Source organism: Nilaparvata lugens, chromosome X, assembly GCF_014356525.2.
Source record: "Nilaparvata lugens isolate BPH chromosome X, ASM1435652v1, whole genome shotgun sequence".
NCBI classification, from domain to species: domain Eukaryota; kingdom Metazoa; phylum Arthropoda; class Insecta; order Hemiptera; family Delphacidae; genus Nilaparvata; species Nilaparvata lugens.
The window spans coordinates 39,755,536-39,771,411 of NC_052518.1; the positions used below are offsets into that span (position 1 = coordinate 39,755,536).

Here is a 15,876-nt window from a genome sequence, read left to right on the forward strand (position 1 = left end):
AGAGAGAGAGAGAGAGAGGAGAGAGAGAGAGAGAGAGAGAGAGAGAGAGAGAGAGAGAGAGAGGGAGTGTGTGAGTGAGTGAGATATTGATTGATTGATTAATTGCCTTTATTAGGGCGGAGTTAGGACTCATGTTTCTCTCTGCCACTCAATCCTAAAGCCCGTTTAGTGCGTAAAGTGTGTGCCTAAGCATTGGTGTATTAATTTGTGTGTGTGTGTGAGTGTGTGTGTGTGTGAGAGAGAAAGAATGAGAGAGAGGGAGTGAGAGAGAGGGTGTGAATGAGAGAGAGAGAGAGAGTGTGAGAGAGTGTGTGAGAGAATGAGTGAAAGAGAGAAGAGTAAAAGAGCGCAAAAGAATAAATTAGTTAACGTCCTAAATAACAATACGAAAATTACATTGACCCATGTCAGATGGACTACACATCTATAGAACTAATCACCTGCCGGAAGCCCTTGACTAATTCCGATTTGTAGTTTCTGCAATCCCTCCCTGTTTGGAACAATATTCACAATTCAGGTAGCTTATAGCTTATATGGTCGCCCTTTTTATTGTATCTTTGAAGCTCATTTATGAAGTCTACCAGATCTACTCTGTTAAGTCCAGTCACTATATACATTGGTGCATGAAATTTATATTGTAGTTCTGATTTTTCAATATATTATTTGGGTACATAAGAAAAGTCCAGAACCAATTCCTTCATGAAAAATTTCCTTGTGCTAGATACTGAATGGCCCAGAAACCTCATATTTTCGGCTCATTATCCAGTTTTCAGCTATTTCTGCCAAATATCGTAATCGGACAGAAAAGTTTGCTCTTGCCTTCGTTTTAGATTATGAAATTCTGTATAAAATGAGATCATTCGGAACTCTTTATCTCCAATGAGTACTGAGTTTTAATTTTTCAAAAATGAGTGAAATTTGAAGAAAAAAATCAATTTTGATGTATTTTAGTTTTTGATCAACAATATCTTACGATTGTAACCATTTAGATGTATAATTCAAAATCCCTTTGGGCGTATTTTTGTGCTCTACAATCTGAGATCAGGTAGAGCGCTTCATCTTATATTATATTTCCAGGTACACCTGACAACAATGATCCTTGTATTGTGAAAAACACCTAATTTTCAGCTTCAACCATCATTACCTACTACATTGTCCTCACATTGATATTTCGCAAAATGACATAAGTTTATGATATTATGATCTATTTGAATCAATCGTTAGATGCATTTCAGTATTTCCTAGTGGAGAGGCGCGCTTACCAGTTCCATTACCTTCTCACCAGTTTGGATTCCGTAGTAAACATTCAACAATTGATCAAGTACACAGAATAACAGATGTAATAGAAAGATGCCTTGAGGAGAAAAAGGTATGTTCTACTGTCTTCTTGGATATTGCCCAAGCTTTCGACAAGGTTTGGCATGAAGGCTTGTGCCATAAATTAGAACAAGTCCTACCCGCAGCATATAGCCAATTATTGAAGTCCTACCTGGACGAGAGATATTTCAGAGTGAAGCTGGATGATGAATATTCTACACTAAGGCAAATTAAAGCTGGTGTACCCCAAGGAAGTGTGCTAGGGCCAGTTTTGTATACACTGTACACTAGTGACATTCCAAAGCCAGCAGGAGTCACTATAGCTACATTTGCAGATGATACTGCTATTCTCTCAGTCGCAGAAGATATTGAGGAATCTACAGAAAAGTTACAAAGAGCAGTTAATGAAGTAAACACATGGAAAAATCATTGGCTAATTAAACTAAATGATACCAAGTCTGTACATGTGAATTTTACTAATAAAAGAATTCAATATATTCCAGTATATATAAATGAGAAAGTCATTCCACATGCTAATACTGCCAAATATTTGGGTATGACGCTGGATGTCAAGCTCAAATGGAAAGCACACGTCAAGAAGAAAAGGGAAGAACTAGGAATTAAATTCAAAAAGATGTATTGGTTGATGGGAAGAGGATCCAGGCTGTCCATATACAACAAAATTCTACTATATAAACAGCTACTGAAACCAGTATGGACTTATGGCATTCAACTTTGGGGCTGTACTAAACCATCCAATGTACAAATTATCCAACGATTCCAAAATAAGGTACTAAGAAATATTGTTGACGCTCCTTGGTACATCAGAAATGCTGATCTTCACCGCGACCTTCAATTGGAGACAGTCACGAAAGTTATTGAGCACTTTGCGGCCAAGCATGAAGAGAGACTCCACCAGCACGACAATATAGAGGCAATCCAGCTGCTTGATGTTGATAATCTGGTCAGGAGGCTCAAAAGAACAAAACCGCATGAGTTAGTGAAGTGAAATTTGTGTTGTGAATTGATGGCTTGAAGCTGGTGTTAGTGATAGTGAAATGTTCATCCCTTCAAACCAAACAAATTATTATTGGCCTACTAACTTGATTGTATGAAACTATTTTATAGGATACAAACTAGACTAAGTAATTGTAGTCAAAAACTAGACAAACTGAATCATAGGATGAGGTTTGAAAAAGTCTATTTAGTAAAATTAGGATAAAATAAATAGCTTATTAGTCTCAGACTAGGTGCTAATTTTTATATAATAGAAAAAAAAAATTTCAACATTCATCTTTATGAAATCGTAATTATAACAGATCTTCAACACCCTCTGTGTTTAAAGGACGAGTCCGGCTCGCGGATCGGGCTCAAAGGCCCCATCCGGCGAGTTGAGCTCAGAAGAAAATCACCACTAACGTGTATGAACTTCCAGAGTCCGGCTCGTGTACTTTTCAAGGTCGGCTAGAGAGCGCCCACGTTGATTCATCACCCATATGAGATGGAACTCATCTAATCTAGAAACTGTAATCAATATTCCCCATTAGATAGGTCTCCTTATTCTCTAGAGTATTCGCTTTGCTGAAATTTCATACTTCTTGAGAATTGGAATTAGAAGACTTGAGTTTATGATTTTTTTCTGACGTTTGAGATAACTATTCCATAGAGTAAGGCTAGATAATTTTTTATTACATTTATTTATCTATTTCCCTAACTATACATCTTATTGATTAATTACATGTACAATGAAATATGCATAGTCTAAGTATTATCAAGGGCCTGTTCCATACAATTCAAAAGTCTTACAATACACGAGAATCACCAATAAAATTCATTCATCAAAATAATAAGAATCATATTATAATAAGATTCACGACTGCTCCTAGGCAGTAAAATCAAATGTCTCTGTATTATAAGACCTTGTAGGTTTTATGAGAAAGGCGTCACTTTAGGTTGGAAACGTCTCAGTGACCATTGTTTCCAATATATTAAATACTTCTTGCACCAACATACTAGTCTACTGTAGTCCAGTCAATATAGACATAAAAAAGGGGGTGTGCTTGCAATTTATATTGTAGTTCTGATTTTCTAATATATTATTTGGGTACATAAGAGAAATGTTGAATGTTGAAAATAATGAAATTCGAGTTCGAGCAACAGTTTACCTAGCTATTATTAATATCAGGCTATATTTCACCCACCTCAACTGGTCTCAGATTTGAGTTGCCTTTAGTTTGAATTTTTACAGGCGCAGAAAGTATAATATTAAACAATAACTATTTTAATGATTTAAGTTACAATAAGAATAAGAGATTAAAAATAATTTGGCCAATGAGAAATTTTAAAATTTGAATAATATATTAGTGCTACTTGGACTTTTATCTTGTAATTTTTGTTGATAATCTGTAATCTGTTATCAAGGCATGAAGCGCCAACCACCATTTAAATGGAAGTTTACTATTGTTAAATTATTAATAGGTTGGAGTTATCAATAAAAATAATTAACTAAAAATTATGTCAATACAATATAATATGAAACATATATTAATAATTGGATAGTGCTTGATTTTATGAATGTGTATCCGAATTTATCAAGGTATCTCTCTCTGAAAAACCTAGGCATCATTATGGATAAAAACCTCGACTGGTCAGAACAAGTCAGTAAAACCTGTAGAAAGGTTTTCTCAGCAATGCATTCACTTAAAGAATTGCAAGATGTCCTTCCTAGAAGTATACGATTATTACTGGTCCAATCTTTGATTTTTCCACATTTCACGTACTGCAACTCTGTCCTCAATGACATACAAGTTACACTCAATGATAAAATGCTGCGCTGCCAAATTGTCTACGTTTTGTTTACTCTCTTGAACGCCATGAACATATTACCCCAGCACACATTGCTAGTTCTACCCTGAAGCTCCCCGATCAGAGACGTTTCAGAATAATCAAACTTGTTAGAGATAATTAAAAATATAGTTCGGGGGCAAATGTCATGAATAAGGCACTCTGTGGTCATTTTTGAGTAACAGCCGTGGAAGATGTCTCAATTTCTTCATTAGGTCTAGCATAATAAGGATCGTAATGATGATAAGTCGAAATCACAGTCAAACACCTCGGAAACAAGATGGCCGCCAAAATTTATAACGCTTGTACTTCAATAACCGTTCAAGATATTCAACCGTTCTATCTAGACGAGAATATTTTTTAAATCCTCCTCTACAGATTTTGATTCTATAAAATTTTCCTCTAAAACGCATATTTTTTTAGTTATAACCTTCAGAAGGCCAAAAAACGTTTTTTTCTAAATTTGTTCAAATTTCATTCAATCATAACTTTTTTTGTGCAAGAGATACAGAGAAATTTTCAATCTTTGAAATTTAGAGCGTTTTTTCAACTTTGGAACGATATATCTTCGTGCGCTGTACGTCGAAAAATGAGTTCTCCAGCACCCTCCATAGAAAATCCTGCATGATTTCTTGTGCGTTTTTCCATATGCATGAGGTAACAAGCTAGAACTATAAAATCGATTTTTTCATGACTACTTAAACATAGAGACTTGCAAATGATCTTAATCTCCTCGTTACAACAAGCCGAATAAGAATATTGATGATGGTAACACCGAAAATATTCGACATCATTGAAATATACAAGATGGCGGTCATTATTGACACAAATTTTTACATCTCTTGTTATTCAGTTATTGTGAGAGATATCGGATTGGTTTTACCACCAGTGTTTAGAATCAACCGAACAATCATGTTTGGAAGAATCATCTCATTTCAACCACTCTTTCAATTATTTATTCAACTTCAAAAACTTGAAACATACATTTTTCGGGGACAATATTTCACTTTCAACTCTGTATATGTATTCGCAGTAGACAAACACTAGTATTATTGGCACTTTATTGTAGAATATTTTCAAAGCTTGAAAATGACATCTGGTTGGAGGCTGTAAGTCCATATTTTACGGCTGGAGCGTCATCGGAAAAAGAGTACAATGTACTGTTTGCAGCGGAAAACACGCTTTTTCCACCAAATGACAATCTCAACAATAAGAAAACCGTGTAACTCATGACTCTTTGAAGGTACATACTTGGGAATGGTATCAATCTCTATATAATGATGTGTAGTAATAGATTATCCATGATGGCAATCTTAAAAATGTTTGTCATCATGGACAAAACAAGATGGCGGCAAAAATATGTCGATTTTCAAGAAATCATCTTCAATTCTAGTAATGTCGACATTATTGGATGAATTAAGTCATCTGGAAGCTTCAATACAATCATACTACAATATCCGAAAGATTTATCCAATTCCACCAACTTTTACTATGTTGAATTTAACAACAAACTCTTGAAATAAGATTTTTGGCTGCCATCTTGGATTTTTCTAAGATGACAAACATTTTTGAGATTGCCATCATGGATAATCTATTCCCATACATCTTTACGAAGAGATTGATACCATTTTCAGGTCTGTGCCTTCAAGGGGTCATGAGTTACAAGGTTTTCAATTGTTGGGATTGGCATTTGTTGGGAAAAGCATGTTTTCCGCTGCAAAAAGTACTCTTTTACTCTTTTTCCGATGACGCTCCAGCCGTAAAATATGGACTTACAGCCTCCAACCAGATGTCATTTTGAAGCTTTGGAGATATTCTACAACAATGTGTTTGTCCACTGCGAATACATATACAGAGTGGAAAGTTTCTGTTCTCAACATTTTCTGTTCTTCAGTATTGTATATCGTTATTATTACTTAATTAATTTCTAAAATCTTAATTAAATCCCACCCTATAACGTTTGTTTCATTTATCTATTTCGAGTCATTGAAGCAATATAGTATTCACTATTACTCATTCTAATACCATCCACCTTATTCATTAATCCCATAATTCTAGATTCAAATCATATATTCACATGTTATGGGTCGATGTCAAACGAGGCAAACGACAGAAGAGTCCTGCGACAGTCGAGACCAGCGACGGTAGAGACCGGCGACATTCGAGGCCAGCGACGGTAGAGGACTCCTGAAAAAGATGCCTCAAATGTCGCCTGAGTTAGGCGACAGTTGAGGCCACTCTAATTTTTGTACAGCCCCGACAGTCGAGACCTGCGACGGTAGAGGACTCCTGAAAAAGAGGCCTCAAATGTCGCCTGCGTTAGGCGACAGTTGAGGCCTCTCTAATTTTTGTACACTCCCGACAGTCGAGACCTGCGACCGTAGAGGACTCCTGAAAAAGAGGCCTCAACTGTCGCCTGCGCTAGGCTCTCCAGAATAGTAGACAGCACCAAAAGTATTATCATTTGATTTGTATGGATTTACCAGCAATAGAATAATATATTATATCCCATTATTCCTTCCATATTATGAATAAGTATTGCAACTTTACAACTGTAAATAAACCTCAGTTGCTTCATCATAAAAAACGAAATTTTCAAACTTTTAAATACCTTTCTGATACTTGGATATCAAATTCTCAGTTCATGATAGATGTAGGATATTATTCTACAAATCAATATCCTGTTACAAATCAATAACTTTTATTAATTTCACACATTCACATTTTACATTTTATTGATCTATATATACATTGAGCTTTTCTCAGAAAAACTAAATTGTTCATTTATTCCATTAACTATGTTACTTATGGAATTAATCACATGATTACTTTCATATGATGATAACATCATATGTCAAAATAGAATATTGCCATCGCTACAATCTCATATCCTACACTCGGCCATTCTGACAAATTGACTTGCCCTAAAGCCATAAAATAAATGAATATGAAAAGGATTACAAACATAAACAAAACATGGAAAATAAATAAAACATAAACAAAACACACAAGATGAAACGAACTTGCAAGAAACATAACACTGCATTACACGCAACACTGCTTGGTAAGACTGACTTTCTTTGGCTGTTGGGGTACTTTGAATTGCTTTTTCATCAATTTTCTTCTCTTTGTTGAGTATGCATCAACTCATACACACTCTTCATTTTATAATTATTCTTACAAATTTCACTTTTTCCAATACTAGCCAATATTTCTTTTTCATTTTTTTCTAAATTCATACCTTGACTTTCTTCCATTTCCACATCTTTCTCTCCTCATTTTTTGTACATTCTCATTCCGTTCTCCAAGTTTTTCCTTAATTTCAAGGTTGATTCAATTCCATTTTCCTCTCCACTATCCCATCCTTTCCACCTCATCATCACCCTCTTCTTTCCTCTTTTCACCATTTCCAATGTGCAGATGATTGTGGGCTACAGATTTTAAACTGACATAACCATTAATACTTTCAAGTTCTTCATCAACAATTCCCAATAATTCTCCACTGCAAGGATTTGACAAGTTATCATTACAAGGAATCAGATCAAATGCTTGTAAATTTTCAGATTGATTTCGGTATTCAGAAGGTTTTGAAAAATGTTCTAACTTACCATGGTTAGAAATCAACTCCACGTCAAGACTAACTTTTTGATTGTGATTATAGTTACCACAAACTCTGTTTCGAATTCTATGATACCAAAAGAGATTCTATGAAGAATTCTACGAATTCTATGGAGATGAAGATGCAAAAATCAACAATGAAGATGATGCATGATAATTATTATAAGAGTTAAGTGTATGGAAGTGGAATAGGTTGGAACGGTATTGATAGTATTTTTGGATAGATTCAACTGCGCTTAACCATTAAAACACTTCTCAGTCCTTCCCAGATCTTTAAGTCTATAATAATAATTATGGATTGATGTTGTCAGTTGGCAGAATTCATTCGTATTGGTATTGTGCAGTCTTCAAGTTCACCATGTCTGCTCATATTTCGAGAAGAGAAATGAATAGAATATTTCCAAGAAAGTACAGGCTGTGCCAAAATTCAAACCAGTTTACTTCCTAGCGACTCTTCCAGCAAAAACGACAAGAGCTGATAGCGACAACCAGAGACTGTTTTCCAGGTAGAGAAATTAGTCACGGACTCCCCCCTCCAAAACAAGACACTTCTTTTCAGCACAGGAACAACAAAAGCAGCCACCGCCAAAACAAGACTGATTTCCAGTGCTAGGATGGATGTGTCTGACTTTGATGGTGGTGTATACTGACATCTCCCCACGTATCACCAACACCCAAAAGTTGGAGGAAGCCCACGTCAAACCACTACCAATCCCCACCCCAACGTTTCGCTGGTTCACTGCCTGCATTCTGCTGACTCAAACACTTCAGCTTTCCAATCGAGTTCAACATTTGCACCCGGTTTCATATTTCATCCAAATAATTTTCTGAAATCACTGTTCATATATCTTAAAAATCGAATTCAATAAATTTTCTAGCTGCATAATTTTTGAAACATCAAAGTTTTTTAAAAAATATTTCTGAATGGATTTGATTTATCGAATTATGAGTTCCAGAAATTTTGCCTTTTGTCCGAATTCATGTAGAAATGAATTTATACTGTTCATTATTTAGTAGTTAATAAAGTTCTCTTCATCTTCTCAAACTATCAAAATACATAATAGGCTACACATAATCAAGAGTTCAACACAATCATGTACACACATAAAAAATACAGATTGAAATTTAGTAACACTTAGCAATGAACTTTGAAACTATCATGGCACCAATTATACTATCTTTATAGACGATGCTTAGGATCGATTTTCGTCAAATAAGCTACTAGTTACTAGTTTTACTGTTCTTTCACAGTTGAAATACTTTAAACAAGTTTTCAGAGTTTAGATCCCACCGCCAAGTCACCACTTGTGGCGTGCGTGGCGAGCATGCTCTCCAGTAGCCCTGCCACCACCAGGTTTTTAGGGTCCTGAGCCCTGCTACTTTTATAGGATAATTGACCAAAGTGAAGCTGAGGTCTTAGTTTCAACTCAATCGGCTTTCGTCTGTTTGTTTGTTTGTACCGCAGTTACAGTTGCAGCTATTCTCCGATTTGGATGAAATTTGGTATGCAAGTTCTTTGAAACAAGGCGCAGAAACGTATGTGTAACGATTTTTGATAAAACCTCTGGTTTTTTGTGATATTTAAGAAACCGCGAACCAACCTCAATCCAGAAAGGATGTGTCTTTGAAGTAACAGCAACTCATTTTCATACTTTTTCACATCAATTGTTACGAGCACATGGTGGTCAAGTCGGTTGGACCGTGGTCTGTCACACTGCGGGACCCAGGTTCAATTCTCATACCAGCCACTTTTTTTGCATATAATACTAATATTGTTTTATCTTATTATAATAATATATCATTATAAAATAAATTATTATGATAAGATAGAATAATTGAATTGAATCATCTTATTATTATTATTATTATTATTATTATTATTATTATTATTATTATTATTATTATTATTATTATTATTATTATTATTATTATTATTATTATAATTATTATTATTATTAAATTGATTTAACAAATTAATTGGATAAATTATTTTTAAAAAATTGTTATTGTATTGGAGTCCAATACTGCAGTTGTAGAGAAAAATTTGTATGTAAAGGTATAAAGGTGAATTTTTTCCCTTTTTGTGTAGTTGAGAAGTTGATATTGTGGTAATTATTAACATTAAATCAAAAAGACCAAGAAATTGTCAAAAAACACAGATTTATTGATACTTAGAAATACCGGTTTTGGTATTTACACCATTGTCAATCTATGATAAACTCTGATAATGACCGAAACCGGTCTGAGTATCAATAAATATGTGGTTTTTTGACAATTTCTTAGTCTTTCTCATTTAAAAGGTATGTATTTGATATAAGGTAGCAGCTACTCCTTGATAAGTCCAGTGTCTCTGGAAACAGTGTCTCTAGCACTTTCAATGGAGAAAATAATAGATGACATGGCTAAATCTTCACAATACTTACTGTACTGAAATTGTGATACTCACAGTACTGGCCCTTCTCATTAGATTGAAAGTTGTATTCATGAGCGAGGTCTACTGTTCGCAGAACTACTAGTATTATTAAATAAATATTATTAAATAATACATATTTTTGGGATCCCGGAGAGTGACAAAGAAGACACGGACCTGCTGGCACTTGATGTCTTCAACAAGAAGCTGAACGTGCCCGTGACTCTGGCGGATGTCAACCGCTCGCATCGCGTTGGAAGGCGTCAACCACCTCAACAAGGGCAAGCTAAACCCAAGGACCGACCCATCATAGTACGACTCTGCAGCTACCGGACCAGGAAGATGATCTTCGACGCTAAGAGGAAGCTGAAGATTTCCGGCGTCACCATTCGCGAGGATCTGACTGCGGAGCGTCTCAAGATCCTCAACGCTGTGGCTGACCGTCATGGGCATAGGAATGTCTGGTCATCGGATGGGAGGATCAAGATCTCTATCGGCGAGGGAGGATCGAAGAGGGTCCACACAGTCGAGAGGATGACCGACCTTCAAAAAATAAAGGTAAATTAAATCATTTCAGGATTTGATGACTAAGGTGCCCTTCACTACAATAATAGGAAATTCGTATTAATACATTTCACAGTAGATATACCTTGGCATTTTTCATGAGCTGGCTTTCTGTTCTATAAATGAATCTTTCCACTGCTATTTATGATTATATATGAGGCAATTATTTCAAACTAAGGAGATCCACATTTATTAATACTGATTAATAATTTATCTTGATATTAATTCCCAAAACTACGTTCAATGCATCAACTACTATCCTCCAGAGGGTACTTAGAGAATCATTATCTCTATTCTTACTAATAATTATTACATCTCTTACCAAAAAAATAATTTTGCTAATGTGTGAAGAATTATTGATAGAACAGAGGGGTGGGTAGTCTGTTCATATGCTTATATAGGGGCTGTGTTTCATTTAACATTATCTTAGACATTCATCACTAAACTATTACAGTTCTCAATTTACTACTTTTATCGTTATTGCAACTCCCAATAGTTAATTATACTTCTAATACTATATAATATTTTTCACACTTCACCATTCAATACTATTTAAAACTCATCTAAAATAATCTAGCACTTTCTCCATCGTCTCCTCTACTTCTTATTTTTTCTTTCTCGTTTCTCTTCTTGATCTTATATTTATAATGATTACTTGAATATTGTTGTTTGCAATGATGATTATTATTCTCTTCTATTCTTCTTCTCCTCCTTCTTCGTCTTCGTCTTCTTCTTCTTCTTCTTCTTCTCCTTCTTCTTCTTCTTTTTCTTCTTCTTCTTCTTCTTCTTCTTCTTCTTCTTCTTCTTCTTCTTCTTCTTCTTCTTCTTCTTCTTCTTCTTCTTCTTCTCTTTCTTTTTCTTTTCTTCTTTTTCTTCTCCCACATCAAATCATAATATTCCTCTTCAATTTTATGCGAATATTATTCATTATCAGTGTTGTATTATGTATCTTTTCTCTATTGATAACTTTCTTCAAAGATTTTTCGTTTTTCTGCTGGCTTCTTCTTCTCTTTTTCAGTTTTTACTGGATCCCATTTTGCTCTATTTCCACCATGAACACGATCTTCCACTACTGTTTCATCTCTCTCTATCTCCACTTGGACTCGATTTTCCACCACTGGATTCCATCTCTCTCTGTCTCCACTTGGACTCGATCTTCCACTACTGGATTCCTTCTCGCTCCACCTCCACTTGGACCCGATTCTTCCACTACTGGATACCTACTCGCTCTATCTCCACTTGGACCAGATCTCCCACTACCAGTTCTTCCTCAATCTTCATCTTATTCACCATTAGGATTATTCATCACCGAAACTCCACACATCTACATCTTATTGTGTTTAGTGAATTTTTGAACTAGTGCTTTAAATAGTGAAGGGAGCCGAACTGTCAAGGCATACTGAATGCACTCGAATCAAGAGACTTTTTCATTTAGGTTAAGTTTTATCAGTTTCATCCCCATTTCCCCCATCATGTGTCGTTCTGAGGTCGGTTCACGATTGGTCTGCTGCTTCCATGATGCCTCTCACTGACACGTCAGCTCGCTCGCCCTCAAGTAGGTATGATTATTTCAATAATAGTAATAATGACGCAGGTATGTTTCTAGAAAATAAGCTCCTTACTTACTTACTCCGTGGCTCTACAACCCATTGAGGGTCTTGGCCTTCCGCAATATGCCTCTCCATTCGTCTCGGTCTTGCACCTTTCTCCTCCAACCTCTGATACCCATTTCTTTCAGGTCAATCTCTACGTCATCAATCCAGCGCATTCTCGGTCTTCCCTTTAATCTTCTCCCACCTGGATTCATTCTGTGGACTTTTTTCGCACTCCTGGAGTCACTCATTCGTTCAAGGTGTCCCAGCCAGCTAAGACGCCTAACTTTTATCTCACTCACAATGTCTGGGTTTCCGAAAAGCTCTCGTAACTCCTGATTAGTACGTATCCTCCATTCTCCATTACTGAAGATAGGTCCATATATTTTCCGGAGGATTTTTCTTTCCCAGACATTAAGTAGCGCTTCGTCTTTTTGAGTTAGGACCCAAGTTTCTGCACCATAAAGCACTACTGGTCTAATAACGGTGATATATACTTGTATTTTCACTTTCCTAGTGATGAGCCGGGAATTCAAAAAATGTTTCATGGCATAATAGCATCGATTACCTGCTGACAGCTTTGCTTTGATATCTACCTGCACTTCATTTCTATGTGTTATCATAGCACCTAAGTACTTGAATTCGTCAACTCTTTCAAAGATACTATTGCCCATCACTAGTTGCCTTTCGTTTTCTTGACCATCTATCCTGCTGTTGAACATGTATTTTGTCTTGTTTGCATTTATGGTGAGTCCTGTATTCTGAGAGCCAATTTCCAGTTGGTTGAAACCTTCTTCCAGAGCTCTTTTGTTCCTAGCAATCAAAACCACATCATCCGCATATGCCATATATTGCAATGTTCTATCCATGATTGTTCCATTTGGATTGACAGTTAAGTTTCGCATTACTTTCTCCAAACTTATGTTGAACAGCATTGCTGATAAAACATCTCCTTGTCTCAGACCTTTGCTTGCCATGAAACTGCTAGATAGTCTCCCTTGCACCTTTATTTTATATTTAGTCTCTTTGAGTGTCATTCTGACCAATCTCACCAGCTTACAAGGTATACCAAATTCTATCATAGCTTTAATGAGACTATCTCTTTTTATGCTATCAAATGCTTGTTTATAGTCTATGTAAAGTTGATGTAGACTTATATTGTACTCATAGCATTTCTCTAAAATTGTGCGTATTGTGAATATATGATCTGTACATGATCTGTTCGGCCTAAATCCACATTGATAGTCTCCTATTATCTCATCCATATATGGTATCAATCTCTTGGCAATTATTTTGGTCAATATCTTATAAGCAACACTTAACAAGGCTATTCCTCTGTAGTTTGTGCAGTCGATTTTGCTTCCTTTTTTGTGGATAGGACATATTAACGCCGTGTGCCAGTCTTCAGGCATTTCTTCTTCTCTCCAGATTTGCACTATCAAACTATGTAATGCGCTGAGGAGCGCAGGGCCACCAGTTTTGATCATTTCTGCCGTGATTGCATCTTCTCCAGGCGCTTTGTTGTTCTTCATCGAACCAATGGCTTCTTCCATTTCATGTAGTTGGGGGTCGTGGCTGAATGGTTCTGGACCTATACGGGTGATTCCTTCCATTCCACCATCTCTCCAAGTAAATCACTGAAATATTCTTTCCATCGTTCAATGACTTCTTCTTCGCCACCAATGAGGTTGCCTTCCTTATCTGTGCAGAAATTTGTTCGTGGTTGGAAACCAGCTTTTCCTTCACGTATCCTCAGGTACATCTTTCTTGCATCCTTTGTTTCAGCATATGCCATGATTTCTTCCAGCTTCCTCTTTTCAAAATCTCTTTTCTTTCTACGGCAGACTTGTCTGGCAGACGATCTCTTCTTTGGAACAGGTTCATTGTTGCCCTTGTTCTCCTATTCAACATACTTATTCTTGCCTTATTTCTCTCTTCAAGGGCTTGTATGCATTCTTCATCTATCCATGTATTTCTGACTTCCTTTCTCTTGTATCCGATTGTCTCCTGAGCACTCATCACAATACTATGTCTCAGATTTTTCCATTTCTGTTCTGCTGTTGTGTCCCCCGCATGCTGGTATTCTTCTAGCTTATCTTGTAATCTTTGTTGGTAGGCTTCTTTCAGACTTTGGTTTTTGAGTAGCTTTTCACAGTCGAACTTTAGTTGTTTCTTGCCTTTGGAGAACCCAGTGTTATTTATTCTTTGCCTGTATTTCAATCTTATCATGAAGTGATCTGTGTTACAATCAGCTCCACGAAGACTTCTCACATCAAGGATATCTGAGCCGTGACCTCTGTCAATCATAACATGATCAATTTGATTTTTTGTCCGTCCATCTGGGGATAACCACGTCATTTTGTGAACGTCCTTGTGTTTAAAAAAGGTACTACTAATGGTCATGTTGTTTCCTCCTGCAAAATCAATCATTCTCAGGCCATTCTCATTGCTTTCATTGTGTAGGCTGTAGGGTCCAATAGTTGGCCTGTAACACTGTTCTCGTCCAAGTTTAGCATTGAAGTCACCAAGGATTATTTTAACATCATACTCAGGGGTACCTTTATAGACATTTTCCAGTTTCTCATAGAATTGATCTTTATTATTTCCATCTGCTTCATTGGTGGGTGCATGAACACATATCAAACTTATATTAAAGAATTTTTCTTTTATTCTCAGCAATCAAATCCTTTCATTTATTGCTTTGAATCCTATAACTTTGTCCTTAAAGTTCTTGTGTACAAGAAATCCTGTTCCAAATGTGTTATGGTCGTGTCCACTGTAGAATATGGTATGATTACCTAGGTCCATTATTCCATTCCCTTTCCATCTTATTTCCTGTAGAGCTACAATTCCAATTCTATACTTTTCTAGTTCTTGTCTCAGTCTCATTGTGCTACCGGCTCTATTTAAACTTGTGACATTCCAAGAAGCAATCAACATATCTCTTCTTCTCCTCTTTCGTTTTTCCATCCGTTTCCTAATCAAGTCATTGTCTGTTTCCAAATCAATCCTGTAATTCCTGTCCTGTTCCGAGGCACATTTAGTGGTTTTCGTAACGTAGTTCTTTTTACGGGGTAGGATTGTCAGCCCTACCCCAACCCCCAACCTGGAGGACCAGTCCAGTTTTTCTTTCACGGTGGCTATTTTATTTCACCACTACCCCCCGACGCTGCTGGCTGCAGGGCCGGTGAGCATTCCCCGATTCCAACGGGGACGCGCCCGATGGAGGTAACTGGCAAGTCCCCACACGGGGAAAATAAGCTCCACTCTTTCAAAAAACTTTTCAAGGCTGCTCATCTTAACGTACAATCCCTCAGTTGCCACATTGATGAACTCAGAGCAATCTTCCGTTTTCAGGACTTCAATATAATCGGAATTTCCGAATCATTTTTGAAGCCTAGTATTTCATCAAATTTTGTTGCATTGCCTGGATATAATCTTTTCCGGAATGATAGATTAAATAAAGCTTGTGGGGGTGTAGCAATTTATGTGAAAGATGGTATCAAAACAAAAGTTTTAATCACATCTGAA

The 15,876-nt window shown here is 36.4% G+C and overlaps 1 protein-coding gene across 1 annotated transcript in view; it reads right to left on the minus strand.

Annotated features, from left to right (window-relative positions):
• Positions 1-13,958, minus strand: part of LOC120354572 — a 54,951-nt gene extending 40,993 nt beyond the window's left edge. Inside the window, exons 1-2 of the mRNA XM_039441920.1 lie at positions 13,735-13,958; positions 12,942-13,158 (exon numbers count right to left, since the gene is read on the minus strand). Of these exons, the coding sequence (XP_039297854.1) occupies positions 12,942-13,158; positions 13,735-13,958 (441 nt within the window). The remainder of the gene's footprint in view (positions 1-12,941; positions 13,159-13,734) is intronic.
• Positions 13,959-15,876: the final 1,918 nt, after the last annotated feature.